Genomic DNA, 23020 nt, shown 5'->3' on the forward strand with positions numbered 1-23020 from the left:
ATATTTTATCAATTCTAAGACCCACTTTTTAACATGTCTTAAAATCAGTGGTCTTATAAAAAGTGACAGCCAGAAGTAATTGTAAAAGAACTGTTGCCTGCACTCATACAAACTTCAGTTTGAAAACTTTATGCTTATAATGCCTGATAGTATCACAAAACACTAGCACCAAATCTTACAGCATTAAGTGTTAATAGCTTGGAAGAACATCTCAGAAACAAAAACGAACCACTTTGAAAAGATATTCTGCATTACTAATACTTTTGATGAAAACAACACAATATGGAAAAACATAAATGTCAGTATCTAGTCAAAGGTAAGGTTTAGAAGGGCCAAACTCTGAATGTGAAGATTTTCGGAATGAGAGCCAATTTATTTCATTTTCCTTTACGTGTATGTAAAAATATGAAAAAAATTTTTGTCTAAGTTATCTACATGACCTGTTTCAACAAGTATAAAATAAAAATTTCTACGTGTTAAAAAATCATCAGATCATAACTAATTGGTCATCTTTTTTTGACAATGGACTCATATCCATGGAATTGACTGGTCTTCTATCTGTCCCATCACTAATAGCATTTGAGAGGGCAATGCCTGAAAAGGTGATGTTCTATTTTATAAGATGTGACATATGCTCTAAATTTGTGACCAATAATTTATGCTACTTCTCCTATAGTACATGGGCCTAGAAATTGAAGGGTAGAAATCAGAGTGCCTCCTCTATTACATCTAATACCCTATACTCAAAAGAATTTTTGCTTCCATCCCTAAAACTTTTGGTCTGCTAGTTAGAGATTTTGGTTTCCATGAGAAGAATGCTTCTATTATAGGACAGAATGGTTACACTAAACTAAAGCTGAGATTGCCACCTCCCCATTTGAGCTATTCAAACCACTGAAACAACAAGTAAAGATCGTTACTATGACTGGTATGACCGATCCCAAGTTACTATGGAAAACTAGTTGCTTACTATGCAACTGGAGCAGGGAAAATAGGTTTGGAATTCAGCAGATGGATTAGACAGTGTTGTCAAACTAGTGGTGTGAATAATCAACCAGCTGTGGTTCTTAAAAATTCCAATACAATTGTAAAATAATGTACTAAGATGTTGCAGTAACAGCTAATTGCCTATCAATGTTTTTATATGTTAACCTTCAATTTCTGCCTTCATCCTGTTGTGCAGTGGTACCATACCCTCAATAGCTAAGGCACTTCTTAGTATTCCTGCATGCAATAGTAAAAATTCATAGGAAACTACAGTGTCCTAATAAAGTCAGAATCCCTAAGGGTTTCAGTCAGACCCCCTGAGGATGAAGTTTAAGGACAATCTACCAAGTGAAAAATAAAACCGTACCAGCTGGAGGTACCGGGTGAGGGTGAAAGACACAGAATGGGTCATGGAAGAAGGAAGTTAATTAAGGCCCTATGACGAGTACAAAAATGAGGGCTGTAAACAGCTACGCAATTCTGGCATCCCTGCTTCTTAACATCTGTGTGCTGATGTATTAACTAATTTATTTTTCTTTTCTTGCTCCTTTCTCTTAACTAATTATTTTAGATAAGGATTGTCAGCGGTGGTTTCTAACACATGTGTTTAGGGAACTGACAAACTTTTTTTGTAAAGGATAAGAAAGTAAATATTTTAGGGGCACCAGAGTGGCTCAGTTGGTTAAGCAACTGACTCTTGATTTAAGCACAGGTCATGATCTCAGGGTGGGAGATCGAGCCCTGCATGAGGCTCCGTGATAGGCGTGAAGCCTGCTTAAGATTCTCTCTCCCTCTCCTTCTGCCCCTCCCCAGTCCTCTCTCTCTCTCTCAAAAAAAAAAAAAAAGTACATGTTTTAGGTTGTGTAGGCCATAAGGTCTTTGTCATAACTATTTAACTGCTGTATCAGTATGAAAGCAGCTAGAGACAATATGTAAACGAATGAGCACACTGTGTTCCAATGAAACTTTACTTATAGCCTTTGAAATTTATATTCTATCTAATTTTCAGGCACCATGAAATATTATTATTCTTTTGATCCCCCCCAACCACTTAATAATGTAAAAATAATTCTTTGCTTCCAAGCCTATAAAAACAAGCAACAGGCCAGATATGACTAACCCCAGTTAGACTATTCAAGTGGAATAGTGTTTTAACTAAAAAAGCAACTTAAAGAATTGGGTATGTAATCACTTAGATTGGCTAATGCATACATCCAACCACATCAATTAAATGTGATTACTCCAATTTATGCAAAAATTGCTAAAATGGATAAAAACAGTATTAAAAAACTTAAAAAGCATGACCCAACTATATGTTGGATGCATGTTAAATATAAAGACACACTAGTTAAAAGAAAAATGTGGAAAAATATATAATGCAGACAAAAACTGTAAAAAGGGCGGAGTTTAGACATCAAGAACTTATCAGGAAGATCTAACAATCATAAATGTAACAATATGTGCCTTACAACAATTATAAAATAAATGAAAGAATAATCAACAGAATTAAGGGAGAAATATACAATTCCACAATCACAGTTTGAGATTTTATCAATCTTTCTCAGCAACAGAACCGGGCCAAAACTTTTTTTTAATTTTTATTTTTTAAGATTTTATTTATTTATTTGAGAGGGAGAGAATGAGAGATAGAGAGCACAAGAGGGAAGAGGGTTAGAGGGAGAAGCAGACTCCCTGCCGAGCAGGGAGCCTGATGTGGGACTCGATCCCGGGACTCCAGGATCATGACCTGAGCCGAAGGCAGTTGCTTAACCAACTGAGCCACCCAGGCGCCCAGGCCAAAACTTTTAAAACTCAAGTGAAGACTTCGATGATGAATAACAACCTCAATCCCCTGACAAAATGGACACTAAATGACCTTATAGAACACTGCGTCCATCCAACAAATAAAATACACGTTCTTTCCAGGTGCACATTAATGCCTGCCAAGAGAGGCCATATGCTAAGCCAAAAAAACACAAATTTTAACACATTTCAAAAGACTATAATATGTCTTCTGATCACAGGATTAAATTAGAAATCATTGACAATCAGATATTTATAAATACTTCAAGTATTTGGAAATTAAATCACACATTTCTGAAGGATTCATAGGTCAAAGAAAAAAATCACAAAGAAATGAAAAAACATTTCTAACTAAATGGTAATGAAAACATCAAAACTAGTGAGATGCAATAAAAGTGTTTTGAAAGAAATGCACAGCTTTAAAAAGCTTATGTTAGGACAGTGGTTCTCAACCAAGGTAGTTCTACCCCACCACAGGACATTTGGCAATATCTGGAAACATTTTTAGATGTCATTACTGGGATGAAGGGGCCTGCAACTGGCATCTAGTGGGTCCATTTGTAGGATGCTGCTAAACATCCTACAATGCACAAGACAGCCCTCCAAGACAAAGAATTACCTGGTCTAAACTGTCAAGAGTGCAGAGGTTGAGAAAATTCTGTATACGAAATAGAAAAAAGAACAAATCAACAGAAAACAAACAAGCAATTGAAAAAATGAGCAAAACCAAAAGTGAGATCTTCAAAGAGTAACAGATTTGACAAACCTCTTGCTAAACATATCAATTTAAAAAAGAGAACCAACATGAGGAATACAAAAAGGGAATATCACCACAGATCCTACAGACATTAAGAGGATAGTATTATAAATACCTACTTCATGTGGATAAAAAACTTAGAAGAAATGGACAAATTCCTTTAAAATACATTGCTGGTGAACCTGTAAAATAGCACAACCACTCTGGGAAAAAGACTAGCAGTTGCCTCCTAAATTAAACATAACCTGGGGCGCCTGGGTGGCTCAGTCAGTTAAGTGTCTGCCTTCAGCTCACGTCATGATCCTGGCATCTCAGGATCAAGCCCCACATCAGGCTCCCTGCTCAGCAGGGAGTCGCTTCTCCCTCTGCCCCTCACCCACTTCTGCTCTCACTCTCTTTCTCTCTCTCTTGCTCAAATAAATAAAATCTTAAAAAAAATAAATTAAACATAAGCTATCTTATGATCCAATGACTGCCCTCCTAGGTACTTACCCAATATAAATAAAAGCATATGTCCAAAAGAAGATTTGTACAGGAATGTGTGTAACACCTTCATAATAGCCTAAAGCATAAACAGTCCAAATTTCCATCAATACAAGAATGGTAACACAAATTGGGATATTCATACAATGGAATAATATGGAGCCATAAAAAGGTACAAAACAATGATATAGGCAACAACATGGATGAATCTCAAAAGCATTATGATGTACGATAGAGGACTTCACAAGAGTAAATACATACTGTATAGTTCTATTTATATGAAGTTTTAGAAGAGGCAAAACTAATCTAGGTTTAAAAAATTTTAAGTGTGATTACCACTATGGGGATGGTAGAGGGGCAGAGATTACCTAAAGGGAGCATGAGGGAACTTTCTGGGGTGATGGTAATGTTCTATATATCATGATAAGAGTTTGGGTTATACATGGTAAGCATCAGTTAAAACTCATCAAATAGTAAGATATGTATATTACCCTCCCACACAGAAAAACTATACTGTGAATTCAAATTAATGACATCCGTGATAAAGTGTTTAGAGGTAAAGTATACTGATGAATGCAACTCACTTTGAAATACATTTATAAAAAGATGGATGGAATAGATGTATTCATACACACATATACACACACAAAAAGCAAAATATAGCAAATCCAATTCAATCAGTTAAGAATTTATTCAATCTCTCACACTAACAACCTGACAAAAGAAGAGATATGTTTACCTCTGTGCATAATTATTATTTACCTCAGTCTATTTTTTTAATAATGTCCAGCATTCAATCAAAAACAGGAGGGGAAGAGGGGAGACAGACCCATTGTCAAGAGATAAGTAAGTCAACAGAAGCATACCCAGAAATGGCCCAAATGCTTAAGCTATCAGACAGGTACTTTAAAATAATTAAAATTAATATGTTCAAAGATATAGTAGAAAAGGTAGACACATACATTAACAATGGGGAATTTCAGCATGTAAACAAAAACTGTAACAAACTGCTGAATATTATCAAACAGACTGGAGGTGCAATAGGGAAAGAAAAAAATGGGGAAGAAATATTTGAAGAGACAATGGTTGAATATTTTTCAATAATAAGGAAAAATAAACTATATATCTAAGAAACTCAGAGAACCCTAAACCAGATATATACAAACAAATGCACAAAAGACACTTAATAGTCAGAAAAAGGAAAAAAATTGGCAGCCCTTTTACTAAGTGATAGGGCGATTTGCTATTTGAAATGCTTTATTTAATCACTATCATGTATTTCAAGCATTGACAATTTGCAAATAACTGAAGTGAAGTGATAAGTAATAAAGCCACATAAACATTTCATTTTTGATCATTCAGAAGTCCCACAGGGGGAAAAAAAGAATCGTAACACATTTGTAAATAAGAATGATTAGTTTTAGAATGCCACACACTATTGAAAATGCAAAACAGTTCAATGCTTCCTGACCCTTCTATTTTGGAAAAGTACAACTCTCATTAGTAAAATATATACAGACTACCAATTTAACTTGAATTATTTTAAAACTCCAACATGGTACCTTTGTAGCTGTCAGCTCAAATTAGGAAGACTAGGATGGAATGAAATTTCATTTGGAAACCCATTATGTCTGCTTTCATAAGTAAATAACCCCATCAAATGACCCTGTGAACTAATTACATTTGAGGAAAATTTTTGTTAAATTAAACTTGTATAACTACTAGTAAAACCATATAACAAACATGTAGATGGAGGTGCCTGGGTAGCTCAGTTGGTTAAGCATCCAACTCTTGATTTCGGTTCATGACGGCTCAGGTCATGATCTCAGGGTTGTGAGATTCAGCCCCATGTCAGGCTCTGTGCTGGGCATGGAGCCTGCTTAAGATTCTCTCTCTCCCTCTGCCCCTCCCTTCCCTCTAAAAAAAATGTAGATTAATAGAGTTCTAAATAACTGACTGCTATTGGATAATGTAAAAGATGTCATGGTATACATAGTTGCATGCCTTCCAAATAAATTTAAATGTCTTCAGGATAGAGCGAAGTTTAAAATAATTAGGGAGGGAAGCTTGTTTCTGGGCACAATTTAAACTTAATGTAAAAATCCTATAACTAATTAAAAAAATCTTTTTTAGACAAAATTTTTGAGAGTAGTTAATATGAAATTTGGCAATAAGGAAAGTAAAATATATTTCTGGGGTTCTCAGTGTATATCTCTGTATCAAGAATACCAGAGGGGCTTAATGAAAATGCAGGGGGAAAAATGCAGAAAACTGAGCCCACCCTAAACTACTAAATTGGGGGTAGAGGGGTGGGAGATTACCAAGTATCTAATTTTTTTTTTTTATAACTGGGTATCTAATTCTTAAAAGCACCAGGTGATATTTAAAAATCTGAGAACCACTAATCTAGATTAAAGCATGCTGAGTATGTCCAAGATTTAAAATCCTCTTTTTAATACCAGCACTTAAAGCTCCACTTTGGCCAAATAAGAAAAGTCAAGATTAGGAATATTAAGAGGACAATATATTCAACTTGGATAAAAAATATAAGTAATAATAAACATTTGAGATTTTCCACAGTAAAAAATATATAGGAAGGGAGAAGGGATATATAGGCAGAGCAGAGACAACTTTTAGGGCACTGAAAATACTCTAGATGTTATTATAAAGACGGATATATGTCAATATACATTTACCTGGACCCAAAATGTGCAACACCAAAAATAAACCTAAGGTAAGCTATGGACTTTGGGTGAGTATGTGTCAACATACGTTCATTTTTGATAAGAAACGTACCATTCTGTTGAGTGATACTGATAATGGGGGAGGCCATGCATGTGTGGGGGAAGGAGGTATATGGGAAATCTCTATACCTTCCCTTCAATATTGTTCTGAAACAAAAATTGCTCTAAAAATAAATTCTTAAAAAAAAAAAGAAATATGGATTTCGGGTGATGATGATGTGTTAATGTCCACGGAATGTAACAAACATACTACTCTGGTGCTGGATGTAATGGCGGGGGGAGAACAGAGACAGCAAGTTGATGGGAATTCTGTACTTTCTACTTAATTTTGCTAAGAACTAAAATTGCTCTAAAAAACAGCTTCTATTAAAAAAAACATTAAGTGAATACTAAACAAAAATGTATAGAAAAATATAAAGGACAAGTGAAACAGTGTATTATAAACTAAAAAATCTGGTAAAATATCAACTAAAGGATGAGAAATGAATATAACAGACAAAATTACATAACATTACTTCTAAGAGATCTAAAATCAATTTCATCCTATATCATCCAGCCTGATGATTTTTACCACTTTTTTCAAAACTGTTTAGGTACATGCTTCAAGAAGAAAACCATTTTCTAAACTTCTGCCAAAAACAAACTAGTCTTCTTACACATGCTGACTCAGTCCTTAAACATTTTTATTCAAGGATTTTCTTTTTGTATAATGAAAAATTTACCTCTACTTATTTTATAATGGCTAGATGAAGGATATTCAAATCAAACATTTGAAGTTATTGGACAATTATACATGCCCAATTAAATACAAGTTTAATTTTCAAGTATTAAACTTAACAAATTGGCATCAGTTTATTAACATTTATTTAAATTCCTAACACAGAAATTCTAAAAAATTTTGCAAAAAATTTTGGAAAAAATATGTGATAAAAATCCAATTCATATAAGTCTAGTACATAAAATTCTACTAACCACTCTTTTTAAAATTTTACTCACCCACAGTCTTTACACCTAGTGTCATATGACTAAACTCTCACCAACTAACAGATCTATTCAGACAGTATCAATTAGAAATAGATTACTGTTCAACCAAAGATGCTATCTGGTCTGGAAACAAGGACAAAAAGACCACAAATCAGCCACAAAGGTGGTATTCACGAGTAAAGAAACTGCTTGACCACTTAGCTTTGTTAATCATGCAAAACTATGACTTAGACACCAGACTCCTCAGCACACGTTTTTTTTTTTAACTCAAATTCCTTTCTTTGGCATTTAAGAAATTTAACAATTTCAAGAGGTACCTTCCTCTTTTTTTCTCCCAACTACTCTCTCAAGATGCATTAGCTCTAGCAAAACTGTTCTACTAATTTTCTTCAAACACACCAAGCATGCTTCTGCCACTCAGTTTTTGTCCCTGCTATTTGTCTGGAATGTGTTACCACCTATTTGTCTACCACAGTCTGAGCCTTCACATTCCAGTCCAACTGTCATCTTCTCCATGAAACTTTTCTTGATGATCAAAATTCATAGTATTTCTTTATCCAAAGAAAAAAACGCAATCCTAGCACAATCCTAGCATGCAATCCTAGTAACTGGCATTTAATTTATGTTATATATGATAATCTCAAATATTCTTTCTTCATATAAATGGGAATCCATTCCAGTGTTATTCTAGTATAAATCTACTTTCCCCAAAGAACTAATGCTATTTAAGGGCTGGTTTTAAAAGCACCAATCACAGTACTCCTACCTTGGTAGGAAGTTTTGAATGTTTGATCTTAGTAATTTTAAAACATGAAAAAAAAACCGTATTATAGCAGTTCCCAACTTTTAAAATATCACATCATAGGGGCGTCTGGCTGGCTGAGTCTGTAGAGCAGGCGACTTTTGATTGTGGGGTTGTGAGTTCAAGCCCCATATGGTGTATAGAGATTACTTATAAAAAAAAAAGTAAAAATAAATTTAAAAAAATCACAACATATACAAAAAAAAAGATAAAATATTTGTAACCTCCAAATATGGAGTCCGTCAGACTCCTATATTTAGGCACACCTGTAACTGTATGGAAGTACACCAGTTGGGAAGCTCTGCATTAGTGTAAAAAACCAAATGCCAACAGCAAGGGCAAGATTAGTAAATTCCTTTATTTTTGTATTCAGCTTTCTATTAGCACCATTATTTAGAAACCTCTTGATTTGTTGTCTTCAGCAAATAAAAACTTGTTAGGCTTTTATATAATGTATAAACTCTACTCATTTTATCTTTCTAAGTAGGGAATTCAACTGGACATATTTCCATGTGCCAACAACCTCAGCCTAGTGCTTAACTTAAAACATTAATTCTGAAAATAGAAGCTAATAGAAACAAAATTCATTAATGACCTTAAAACCTGTTCTCCTACTGTGAGAACTCATCAGTTTTTTCCTTGGATGTCTACAGATTTCTGATAGGAAAAATAAATCATGGTATTGGCATTCTACATATCAACGTCGCTTATTTCATATAGGATTTTTTAACATGCCTTCACCTAATTTCTATTTAATTCAAGGTCTTGAATTAAGACCTAAGTGAGACTTGATTTCAACACCATCTTTGTTACTAACATTTTGTCTCCACCACCTCATTTCTTTAAACTAAAAAAAACCTAGAAACTGAAACAGTCACTCAATTCCCTTTGAGTTTTTTTTTAAGATTTTATTTGAGAGAGAGAGAGCACGAGCCCAAGAGGGGGTAGGGTCAGAGGAAGAAGCCGACTCCCAGCTGAGCAGGGAACCCGATGTGGGACTCGATCCCAGGACTCTGGGATCATGACCTGAGCCGAAGGCAGTCACTTAACCAACTGAGCCACCCAGGTGTCCTCCCTTTAAGTTTTTAAAAATATGTGATAACCCTACTTAGAACCCTATCTAAGTAGGGTTCTTACCCCTCTGACCTCAATGTGATACGTAAGTTTAATCATTCCCATAAAGAACTCTTGTTGCCAGGAGTTAATAAAATGGCTTTTTTGCAACATATTAATTTGCCAATTTGCTAATTTAAAAGAAAGCATTATGGGATGTCTGGGTGGCTCAGTTGGTTAAATGTCAGCCTTTGGCTCAGGTTGTGATCCCGGGGTCCTAGAATCGAGTCCTGCATTGGGCTCCTCCTTGCCCAGTGGGGAGCCTGCTTCTCCCTCTGCCTGCCGCTCCCTCTGCTTATACACTCTCTCTCTCTGACAAATAAATAAAATCTTAAAAAAAAAAAGTAGGCATTACTTTAAATAAATAAATGTAGGCATTACTTGAGAATACATTATGAGAGCCTGGGCATTCTTATACTAGCTGATAGAAGTCCAAAATGGTACAACCCCTATGGAGGAGAATTCAACCACCTCCAAAAAAAAAAAAAAAACTATATCTGTATCTACGTATAGATAGCTCATAAATTTACCCTTTGACCCAACAATTCCACTCCTAGAAATCTGCCCTGAAGACACACTTCTACAAATACAAAACACGTGAAACAAGGTTATTGACATTAGCATTATTTGTAATAGCAAAATATCAGAAACAATCTCAAACTAACAATGAGCCTAGCTGAATAAACTATGGCACATCTACACATACAGTACTAAAACACCACGAAAAAGAATTAAAAAAAGATTTCCAGATATGGAAATTTCCAAGTGAAACTGGAGTGACTTCCAGGATATACTAAGTGAAAAAAAGCAAAGTACAAAAGAGTACATACAGTAGTCTACATTTTTTTTAAAAAAGATTTTTACTTGAGAAAGAGAATGAGCAGGGTGAGGGGCAGGGGGGGGAGAGAGAGGGGGGGAGAGAGAGAGGGGGGGAGAGAGAGAGAGAGAGAGAGAGAGAGAGAGAGAAAGCAGCAGAATCCCTGAGCAGCAAGGCTGAGGCGGGGCTCAATCCCAGGACCCAGAGATCATGACCTGAGCTGAAGGCGGATGCTTAACGGACTGAGCCACCCAGGCACCCCAGTAGTCTACACTTTGAATAAAAAGGGAGACAAGACAGAAAGGACAGACCAAGAACTAATGAAAATGACAAGATTTATTTATTTTTATTATAAGAAAGTATATGCCTATACGAGTGGGGGAAGGGGCAGAGGAAGAGAAATCCTCCAGCAGGATCCCTGATAAGCATGGAGCTGGACACAAGATGGACGGGGGTGGGGGGGGTGCAGGTGGCAGCCTGGATCCCAGGGCCCTGAGATCATGACCTAATAACCTGAGCCGAAATCAAGAGTTGGTCACTCAACCAACTGAGCCACCCAGGCACCCCGAAAATGATCACCTATAGTGGGTGGGTACATGGAAAGGATAAGGATGGGAGTAAGGCTTCTGAAAAGTGTAAGTTTTTATATAGTACTGACTTTTGAACCATGTAAAATTAAATAAAAAGAATGAAGTAATCCCTAAAATTAAATACAAATACTCCAATTCAACGACAGAAAAACCAAACCAATTAAAAAATGGGCCAAGGACCTGAAGAGACATTTGTCCAAAGAAGATACACAAATAGCCAACAAGCATGAAAAGATGCTAAATATCACTCATCAGGGAAGTACAAATCAAAACTACAATGAGACATCACCTCACACCTGTTAAATATAGCCACTATCAAAAACATAGAAGGGGTGCCTGGGTGGCTCAGTCGGTTGGGCGTCTGCCTTTGGCTCGGGTTGTGATCCCAAGGTCCTGGGATTGAGCCCCACATTGGGCTCCTTGCTCAGCAGGGAACCTGTTTCTCCCCTGTCTGCTGTTCCCCCTGCTTCTGCTTGCTCTCTCCCTGTCAGAGAAATAAATAAAATCTTAAAAAACAAACAAATAAAAAAACAACCACTGAAAATAATAAGCACTGGTGAGCACCTAGAGAAATTGGAATCCTTGTGCACTTCTGGTGCAGCTGCTATGGCCAACAGTAATTTTCTAATTTTCCAAAAAAATTAGAAATGTAACCATCATATGATCCAGCAGTATATATTCTGGGTATACATGCAAAAGGACTGAAAACAGGATCTCAAAGAGATACCCAGGTTCACTGCAGTATTCTTCACAAAAGCCAAGAAGGAGAAGCAACCTAAATGTCCATCAACAGATTACTGTATAAAAAAAATGTGGTATATACACACAACATATTATACAGCCTTTAAAAAGAAGAAAATCCTGTCATATGCTACAAAACGGATAAGCCTTGAGGACATTTTGCTAAGTGAAATAAGCCAGTCACAAAAAGATGGCTATGTGATTCCACTTATACGAGATATCTAAAGTAGTCAGACCCCTAGAAACAGAAAATAGAATGGCGGTTGCCAGGGGCTGGGCAGGGGGGTGGGGGTGGGGGTGGAGGGAATTATTCACAGGGCACAGAGTCTCAGTTCTGAAAGATGAAAAAGTTATAGAGGTCTGTTGTATTAACAATGTGGGGCGCCTGGGTGGCTCAGTTGGTTGAGCGACTGCCTTCGGCTCAGGTCATGATCCTGGAGTCCCGGGATCGAGTCCCGCATCAGGCTCCCTGCTCAGTGGGGAGTCTGCTTCTCCCTCTGACCCTCCCCCCTCTCATGTGCTCTCTCTCCGTCTCTCATTCTCGCTCTCTCAAATAAATAAATAAAATCTTTAAAAAAAAAAAAACAATGTGTACATACGTGGAAGGGGCAGAGGGAGGCTCACAAAGAAACAACTCACAGTTGACAGCACCGTACTATAGACTTAAAAATGGTTAAGATGGTAAATTTTATGTTGTGTGTTTTTTAGCACAATAAAAAAAAGCAAGAATCACATTTATCAGTGGAAATAAAAAGTATTGTGTGTATAAAAACTGAATACAAACAGAAAGAAAGAAACCAATTGTACATAAAATTGATAATGTAATCACTTGGACAAAAGAATTCAAACTCAAGTAACTAACAAATACAGTACTCTATACAACCTTAGGGGTACAACTAAACTGCAAAAAATCTTGCAAGGGACACCAGTATAGTATTGAATTTTGTTTGAGTTTACAGCAGGGTAGTACAAGGAAATAAATTTATCAAAGTTTAGGGAAAACAGGATTTATACTGTAGAAGAAGGATGATACAAATATGGAATGGAGGAAGTTTAGGAAAAACTGTGGGGATGGATTTTTTTTTAAGTAACCTCTGCCCCCAACATGGGGCTTGAACTCACAACCCCGAGATTAAGAGTCACAGGGTGCACAGGGTGCCTGGGTGGCTCAGTCGGTTAAGGGTCTAACTCTTCATTTCGGCTCAGGGTCCTGGGACCCGGCCTCCCATTGGGCTCCACGCTCAGCACAGAGTTGGCTTGTCCCTCTCCCTCTGCTCCCCCCACCCTGCTCTCTCTCTAAAGTAAATACATAAAATCTTAAAAAACAAACAAACAAAAAAGGGAACTGCATGCTCTACTGCTTGAGCCAGCCAGGCGTCCCTGTGGTGCTGGATTTTAACTGAACAGAATGAACTCTAAAGTATGTATATTTCCCAGCACTACACACTGATAGGGCCTGAAAAATTACATCCTACTACCTATGTGAACCCAATGCCCATGCCCAGACCTTGGTTTATAAACACCACTCTCTAACTAAAATGGAAATAGGACTCTGTGGAAAAAATGACCTATCCAAATCTGGGGCAAGAAAGCACAAGGTGAACATGTTGCACCAGAAAACAAAGAAGTGCTCAAAGACTCAGAGAGACGTCAAAAAGACACTAGATGTTTCAAAAGGACACCAGAGCCAGCATGCTCATTTGGGGATAATTTGACTCTCAAAGGGAATAAAGACAGTAGACTATAATGCACTGAATGAAGAACCCATGAATAATTTTTTTAAAAAGGGGAGCAGGTGGGGCGCCTGGGTGACTCAGATGGTTAAGCATCTGCCTTCGGTTTGGGTCATGATCTCCAGGTCCTGGGATTGAGCCCCACGGCGGGCTCCTGGCTGGCTCAGCGGGGAGCCTGCTTCTCCCTCTCCCTCTGCCTCTCCCCTTGCTTGTGTGCTCTGTCTCCCTTTCTCAAAGGAATAAATAAAATCTTAAAAAGGTGGGGGGGAGAAGGGGGAAGGCTCTTTTCTACAGAGAAAGGCCAGCTAACACATGTAGAAGGAATGATAGACTTTAAAAAAGGCAACATTTTATAATCACCAAAGTGGATACTAAAACAGTTAAGTAAAAATTGTAAGAAAACAAATTATTCTTACAAACTGTCACTTTAAATATTACTTAGTAATTGCAAAGCTGGGAAAGGTATATTTACAATGAAAGAGTTGACCAATTGTAACCAAGTGATCAAACTTAGCATAACCAACAGGACAAAATGACATTCTGTGCCTCCTGATGACGCAAAGGAAACTAACTATACATCACCACTTGCATGGTAAAGTACACACCAAAAAAAGTTCAACCTAAGCACGAGGAAATGAGAAAAACAGATTATGGCACTCCTATGAGACCAATGCTTCAAAAATGTCACATCATGAATGACTCCCCCCCTTCCAACAACGGTGACAGAACTTTTTTTTTAAAGATTTTATTTATTTATTTGACAGAGAGAGACACAGTGAGAGAGGGAACACAAGCAGGGGGAGTGGGAGAGGGAGAAGCAGGCTCCCCGCTGAGCAGGGTGCCCGAGGCAGGGCTCGATCCCAGGATCCTGGGATCGTGACCCGAGCGGAAGGCAGACGCTTAATGACTGAGCTACCCAGGCACCCCAGAACTTTCTAGATTAAAAAGGAGACTAAAGAGGGGTGCCTGGGTGGCTCAGTCAGTTAAGCCTCCAACTCCTGATTTCAGCTCAGGTCATGATCTCAGGGTTCTGAGATGGAGCCCTGCATCAGGCTCCACATTCAGCAGGGACTCTGCTTGAGATTTCCTCTCCCTTTCCTTCTGACTCCCTCCCCCATGCACATGTGCTCTCTAAAATAAATAAAAATCTTTAAAAAAGGAGACTAGGGGAGCCTGGATGGCTCAGTTAAGCGTCTGCCTCAAGTTTGGGTCATGATCCCAGGGTCTTGGGATCGAGCCCCACAAGGGTTTCCTGCTCCTTGGGAAGCCTGCTTCTCCCTCTCGTACTCCCCCTGCTTGTGTTCCCTCTCTTGCTGTGTCTCTGTCAAATAAATAAAATCTTTAAATAAATAAATTAAATAAAAAAGGAGACTAAAGAGACATGACATATGCAAATGATCCTATATTGAAACTTGGATAGAGGAAAAAATCCAATTTTAAAAAAGTCATTTTTAACTGATGGTTGCCAGAAGGGAGAGGCTGGGATAAATGCAAAATGAGTGAGGGGGGCATGTGAGGTACAGGATTTTAATCATGGAATGAAGAAGTCACAGGGATAAAAGGTACAACGTAGGCAATATAGTCACTGATATTGTAATACCCTTGTATGGTAACAGATGTTAACATATAGACCTATGCAATCACTATGTTGCATACCTGAAACTAATGTAACACTGTGTGTCAACAGTATGTCAATAAAAAGTGAAAAATTAAAAAATAATTAAATAAAAAAATTAAAAGTCATTTTTAGGACAACTGGGAGAACTTTATTATGGACAATATAACAGATAACACTGTACCAATGTTAAGTTTGGAGTGCGGTAACAATCACTGTTCTAAGAAGAACACTGAAGCATTCACAGGGAGAATGTCCTGATGTCTGTAAGTACAAAAAAGTGTATCATGTCTGTCTCCTTCTGTGTGTGTATGGAGAAACAAAAGCAAACAAAGGTGACAAAATGTTAACAACTGGTAAACCTAAATGAAGGCATATAGGTGAAGGTACAATTTTTTCCAACTTTTCCAGAGGTCTGAAATGTCTCAAAATAAAAAGTTGAGGTAATTCTTAAAAAGGAGGAGGGAGTGGAAAAAACATCATAATTAGCCAGCAATATTCTCCAGTAAAAATTCAAATAATAAAAGAAACAGGATTCTAAGATCAAATCATGAGATTCCCACATAATTTCTCCCTACCTAGCACATAAAAAAATTCCTACGAATTTTTCTTATGGTATTTAAAATAAATTTCACAAATCTAGTGAGTTGGCTGCAAATATATGCTATTATTTTTGAAATTAAGTGTTTTTCAAATTTATGAATACTGCTACAAAGTCTACAGTTAGTATACTCTGACTTGTCAAAAGAGCTCCTGTGATAGATTAAAGATGGCTACAAATTCTTTCTTTCTTCTTCCATTGAGAAGTAGAGTCATTTTTTTCTCCCCTTGAATGCAGATTGGGCCATAAGTACTTTAACCAGTAGAGTAAGATAGATGTGACATTGCCAATTCTGAACCAAGCCTTTAAAAAGTACTGGCAAATTCCTCCACAGTGTCTTAGAGCCTGAGTCCAACTACCCTGCGAGAGAGACCATGTAGAGAAGCCCCAAGATTATATCACAGATAGGAAAAAGGGCCCAGGTGAGTTCAACCTTACAGCTGTTCCTACCAAAGCACAAAGTGTTTGAGAGAAACCAGTGTGGATCTTCTAGACCAGTTTAGACACCAGGTGAATGACTGAATGAGCACAGTAAGGAACGTGGAGAAGAATACTCAAGTCAAGCCAAGCCTGCCCAAATTCCTGATGCACAAAACTGTGAGATAAAGAAGAAAAGTGGCAGATGTCAAAGGTAGAAGCAACCCAGATGTCCACTGACAAATGAATGGATAAACAAAAGATGCTTTATATATACACAGTGAAATATTATCTAGCCTTAAAAAGTAAATTCTGACACATACTACATGGGTGAACCTTGAAGACATTATGCTAAGTGAAACAAGGCAGTCACAAAAGGACAAACACTATTATGATTCTACTTATATTAGGCTCTTAAGAGTAGTTAAATTCAGAGACACAAAGTAGAAAGGTGGTTGCCCCTGCCAGGGGAAGGGGGAATCAGAGTTACCATTTTTTTAAGATTTCATTTATTCATTTGAGAAAGAGAGAGAGGAAAAAAAAGAGCGCTCCCACAAGCGGGGAGAAGGGCAACAGAGAGGGAGAGGCAGACTCCAGCTAAGCAGGGAGCCTGATGCAACGCAATGCCTGACTGATGTGATGCCAGGCTTGATCCCAAGACCCTGAGATCATGACCTGAGCTGGAGGCAGACCCTTAACCATTTGACCCACTGAACCACCCAGGTGCCCCAAGAGTTACTGTTTAATGAGTACAAAGTTTTAGTTGGAAAATATGAAAAAGTTTTGGACATGAATGGTAGTGATGGTTGCACAACGTGAATGCGCTTGATACCACAAAACTACTCTTAAAAAGGATTAAAATGGGGATGCCTGGGTGACTCAGTCGGTTAAGTGTCTGCCTTTGGCTCAGGTCATGATCCCAGGGTCCTGGGATGGAGTCCCACATCGGGCTCCCTGCTCAGCGGGGAGTGTGCTTCTCCCTCTGCCTGCTCTGCCTGCCACTCCCCCTGCTTGTGCACACTCTCTCTGATAAATAAATGAATAAAATATTAAAGATTAAAATGGCAAAATTTATGTTATATCTGTTTTACCATAATAAAAAAAAACCCGAACTGCTGTTTTAAACCACTGGTTTGGGGTAATTTGTTACACAGCAACAAATAAGCAGAACAGTTCCTCTACACAAATGCAAGTCTAAAATAAGAACTGTGCTACAGTTAGCATTACTTCCCAAATACATATTGGCTATATTATAGGGCTTCATTTTAAGAAATCTTGCCTATTTAATTTTTTAATTTCCTAGCAGAATCTTCTGCAAAGAAGATTTAATACAAATATTAAAATAAAATATGCAAACAGATTTTAGACTGGAAGTTAATACTGAATTTTATGTAAAATTAGCATCCTATGTGGCATTTAGGGATAAATAAAAATCTTTTATGGAAGTGAAAATAATTATAACCAAAGTAGGTATTTCTGGGATCCACCTGGAGGAAAAGAAGGAAAAGATTTCATGGCCTTCCTGCCCCTAATCTATTCTTCCCCTCTCACAACCTACATTTGATGAGAAAAGAGAGATGCCCTACCTTAAGTCAAGCCACCACATCCTAATTCCGAACTACATCAAACAAGCTATACTACAGGCAGCAGAAGTGAGAGTGTGCGGCAGAGGGAATGGTTGACACAAGGAGAAAGGTGACAGAAAAATACAACAACAACACAAAAAACCATAAATAACACCTGGTGGGAGAAAAATGGGGGACAGATTCAGAACAATGAAACCTTGTTATTTATTTAATCTTTCCTGATTCTTAGCACAAAAGTAGTAAGAATTTTTGATTCTGTGACTGAATGAGTATGGCAAATTTGGGTATGAAGTTGGGGCGCCTGGGTGGCTCAGTTGGTTAAGCGACTGCCTACGGCTCAGGTCATGATCCTGGAGTCCCGGGATCGAGTCCCACATCGGGCTCCCTGCTCGGCGGGGAGTCTGCTTCTCCCTCTGACCCTCTTCCCTCTTGTGTTCTCTCTCATTCTCTCTCTCTCTCAAATAAATACATAAAATCTTTAAAAAAAAAAAAAAAAAAAATTTGGGTATGAAGTTAATAGCCAGAGAACTGTCTGGGGTACTGAACTCTGACACCAGATAATAAGAAGTGTATATAAGAAACAATCTTGAGGGCCCCTGGCTGGCTCAGCTCGAGTGTACAACTCCTGATCTCAGGGTGGTGAGTTCAAGCTGCAGGTTGGGTGCAGACATTACTTGAATAAATAAATACTTAAATCTTCAACTGGTCCGTCCCTCTCTCTAAAAATGAAGGCTTATAAGGACTTTCCAAAGTCCTTATAAGGACTTATAAATTACCTTATAATTTTCTAAAATAGCAAGAAAAGAAGGAATAAAATGTGAGTGGCATGCAGTTCTATATTAATACATGATTTGAAACCGACATGTATAACAAACTGTGGGCAGAAGCACTTAATGGAGCTTTGTACAGCACTGTTTATAGGTGTTTTTTGAATGTGTTATAAAAGTTATCAGATATGACTGCTACATTAGTTTCAGAATCCTTAACTATACAGAAAGAAGGCTATTTGTGAACTACAGATCTTGATACTTAATGTAACATTGGTAGTAAACAATCTGTCCTTTCAAACAGATAACTTTTGTATGGCCTTTAATAGTTCTAAAATTAATATATAATTGTAACTTATCTAAGTAACAAAACCGTTTATTTACTTTAAAAAGTAGGCTGCACACCCAACAGGGGGCCTGAACTGAAGACACTGAAATCAAGAGTTGCATGCTCTACCAAATGAGCCAGCCAGGCAACCCTAAGCAACAAACTGTTAGTGAGTTTTCAGCTTTCTGTAACTAGGGTTGATCACAACATCTCAGACTCCATTTCTTCATCTGGAAAATGAGAACAGAACCAAATAACCTCTAAGCTACCTTTTGGTTCTAAAATTCTAAATATCCATGTTATCTCTCTGGTATGCAATCTCAGGTAAAGACTTAGTTGCAATTCAAAATATTTTCAAATTATCCTTCATTTCAAATATACAAATATTTCTCTAATCCACTATTATTATTTTTTCTAATCTAATATTAATACAAAATATTCATTTGTCCACTGACCAAATATTTGCTGGGCACCTAACTATGTGCCAGGCATTGAACTTGGTGCTGGCAGGGTACAAAAATAAACAAAGAGAGAGATGGTACCTGTATTCATGAACATATGCATAAGTGTAACATCACATCTGTAATAAATGATATGAAGGAGCTAAAAGAACACATAATGGGGAATCTAAGAGACTTCCCTTAAGAAAAACAAATGAGTGACAAAAGATGAACAAATGAATGACAAAGGAAGTTGAGAAGAAGAGTACACATATGGGTTATGTAATGTGGCATCTGTCTAGGCAGAAATGGCATGTTCAAGGAACTGATCGAAGGCCAGTGTGACTGGACATAAGAATAGTTAAAGTAATTCCTCAGAAACTGAAATTTAAACCTGTAATATATATACAAAAGTATACCTTAGCTATTCCAAAGACATATTCTAAGAACCATTTTCTTTTTTTTAAGACTTTATTTATTTGACAGAGAGAGAGACAGCGAGAGAGGGAACACAAGCAGGAGGGAGTGGGAGAGGGAAAAGGAGGCTTCCCGCTGAGCAGGGAGCAGACGCGGGGCTCAATCCTAGGACCCTGAGATCATGACCTGAGCTGAAGGCAGACACTTAATGACTGAGCCACCCAGGTGCCCCTAAGAACCATTTTCAAGAAAGCTTCAAAGCATTACAATTGTTTCTAATGTCAAAAAAAAAATGCCGTCCTATTATCTCCTTGCAAAAGAACAAAGTAATTCACTGATTCCCTTCTCTTTTCACTTTACTGTTTTCAATTGCATAATAAAAACACAACTTCTTAGTTCTACTTAGATTCCTTTGAAGAAAATCAGCTCTAAGAATGAAAATAAGTATGCTATTGCCCTGGCTCTGCCACTAAGCCACTCTATGACTGATCTTAGTACATGTTACTTGGCCACTTTGGGCCTAAATTTTCTCATTTGTGAAATACAGGGAGTTCTAGAATTTCCTTTAAGATGCTTCTAACTCTAAAATTATGGTTCTATTGTAAAAATGTTTGTCCCATTCTTGAAAACTAAAGAGAAGGGACCAAACATCTCTGAATTCCACTAAGATTTTACCTGCCTTTAAGCTGTTTGCATTTATACAGCATTTGAACATCGTTGCTATGTTATAATAAAAAAAAAACTACTGAATTTATAAAATTTGCCCATAATTAAGGGTCTAATAAACACAAGAATTATCAAAAATAGTTAAACATGGTTAAAAATCTATGCTTCCAATGAGACAGTACTACTTTAACTAACCAGGCATCCCTAGAAAGCACAAAGTCAAAACAGACTTAGAAAAACAAGGGGAAAAATCATTAAGATTCTTGAGAAAAGCAAAATTTTAGCAGGACATTCAAACTGGTTAATATGTATGTCAATTTTAACTTCCAAAAGAACTCATAACAAATGATTTCCTAACCCAAAGCTCATTTTAGACTTGGTTATATGTCCACTTATATAACAGCATTTCTAATAATCTATCCACAAGTAGAAAAAGTACATATGGTCGTAACTTTTTTAACCAGATTATCCATCACTTGAATTCAAGATTTCAATACTCCTGATATGAAAATAAAAATTAAAAGATCTATAAATTGTTTACTTAACAGCTTTGTATTTCACATTTTTTCAGTATCTCCAAACACTCTCTATAACCTTAAGAAGCATCAATTAAGCACCTCACCTCGTGTATAATCTTTAGTATCAAGTTTATTTTAATGGAAGGTATTGTGTCCTTTTCCTTCAAAAGAGGCAACAAATTGCAGAATCTCATTAGATTTTAAAAACTAAGGTAAAGGAATACTTTAAATATTCATTAATGGCTCACAACTTCATAAACATTTAGTAGGCACTATACTAAGCTCTAGAACAAAGGGGCAAGATCATTCCCTAAAAATACATTTCACCAAGTTGCCCAAGGTAGAAACACTGTCAACATTGTTTCTTCCCTCACCTCCCACCAAGTCTGATTCTAGGTCTGAAACATTTCTTGGTTCCTTCCCTACCCTCTCTTCCCACTACCATAGCCCAGCTTCAAGATTTCAACATCTTTCACCTACACTATTACCAGTTTCCTAGCTGGAATCCCTGCTTCAAGTCTTTTCCTTTCCTTGTTCCAATCTAGCCCTAGTTGTCACAAACAAAATATTTTCAGCACTGACAAATGTTCCCTGGGGGTCAAAGATGCCCTGGCTGAGGGGCACCTGGGTGGCTCAGTTGGTTCAGTGTTGAACTCTTGATCTCAGCTCAGGTCTTGATCTCAGGGTGGTGAGTTCAAGCCCGGCACTGGGCTCCACACTGGCCATGGAGCCTACTTTAAAAAAAAAAAAGAAAAGAAAGAAAGAAAGAAAAACAAAATGCCCTGGCTGAGAACCACTGCATCAAGTTGATCCCTTAACAAGAACAGCACTTACCTTGTAAGGCTGCGGGCACAATCTATGTCCATGCAACAGAAAGCAAAAATCTGACCAATACAAGCCTGAAACTTACAACCTTGATCTTAGGGTCACCATGGTTTAAATAAGCTAACTTAAAAAGAGCTAAATATTCTCTCTTGAAAACCCCTTTGAACATGTGGACCTAAATCATCACCTTACTTCAAGTCTGAATTTTGAAGTCAGTACATTCTGTCAATGTTTAACCATACTAAATTCGTATTTAAGCTTCTGGATATTAGAAAATTGTGACAAATAAAATGCTTTGCTGATTAAATCGGTCTCCTCAGAAATTAATGGAAATAGGAACCCTGCTAGGCAAGCTATTGCCTACATTTAAGGTTGTAAGCTACTCTGAACAGTACTCTCATGAATATTTCTAGAAAAAAGTTCTAAAAAAGCACTTAAATTCTTATGGTTGAAAAAAGAGGCACACTCCTTTTAATTTTCCATGATTATATCCCTCCAGAACTATTCAAAGATACAGCCAAGAAAGAACAATACCTTTCAGAGAGGGTAAAAAAACGAGATGATACCTAAAAAAAAAAAAATAACCCGGGAGGTGAAACTGTAAAGGCCAGGCCTAGCAGTGCAGTAATACCACAGGAGAGCACCTCCTACCACAAACGTTCTGAAGTGTGAACCCTGTGTCCAGACGCTCACCTTCAGTCGCTTGATCATTTCATCCGTGGTGATCTTGTCGGTGATCTCCTTTACCCCCGGAGGGTAAGCGATCTTCCCGTCTGCACTCACGACGCCACAGAGGGCCGTGGCAGGCTTGGGCGGCGCGGTGAAGTCCATCCTGGGGGACAACTTTTCTTTCACAGTCCTCTACCGGCCTCTATCGGTCAGAAAACAAAAGTTCAGCGAGAAAAGGGAGACTTTGTAACCTCTTTTTTCATTTCAAAAATCTCTAATCTGCAAAGGGCCCTTTATCCGGGGAGGCCGGGGACTCGGCGGCGGCCCCGCCACTCGCCCCTCCCCTGGCCTAGACCCTGGTGGCCGCCCCGCCACCCGCACTCACGCGGGCCCCGCCAGCCGCGGGCCCACGGGGCTCTCCGGCACCAGCCGCCGCGGCCGCGGGAAGCGCCGAGCAGCGCCAGGAGTTTCCCATTTCGCCTTTCACAATGAAATCCACCCCCAAGCACCGAGGTCCGAAGTTTGGCAGCCTCCCGAGCCCGGCGAGGCCCTCACGGCCCCCGCTCGGTCGGAGAGCAGCCCCGAGTCCCCCGCCCGGCCAGTCCCCTCCGGGAAAG

The 23020-nt window shown here is 38.1% G+C and overlaps 1 protein-coding gene across 4 annotated transcripts in view; it reads right to left on the bottom strand.

Annotated features, from left to right (window-relative positions):
- PDS5A (PDS5 cohesin associated factor A) overlaps window positions 1-23020 on the bottom strand; it is a 135171-nt gene that overhangs the window by 111576 nt on the left and 575 nt on the right. For 3 of the 4 annotated variants that reach the window (XM_027597899.1, XM_027597900.1, XM_027597898.1), the window contains exon 2: window positions 22428-22605. In XM_027597899.1, the coding sequence (XP_027453700.1) occupies window positions 22428-22565 (138 nt within the window). In that variant the 5' untranslated portion in view covers window positions 22566-22605. Of the gene's footprint in view, window positions 1-22427; window positions 22606-23020 lie in introns of those variants that run through there. The other variant, XR_003520625.1, reaches the window with a different exon arrangement.

This window comes from Zalophus californianus, chromosome 2, assembly GCF_009762305.2.
Source record: "Zalophus californianus isolate mZalCal1 chromosome 2, mZalCal1.pri.v2, whole genome shotgun sequence".
Lineage (NCBI taxonomy): Eukaryota > Metazoa > Chordata > Mammalia > Carnivora > Otariidae > Zalophus > Zalophus californianus.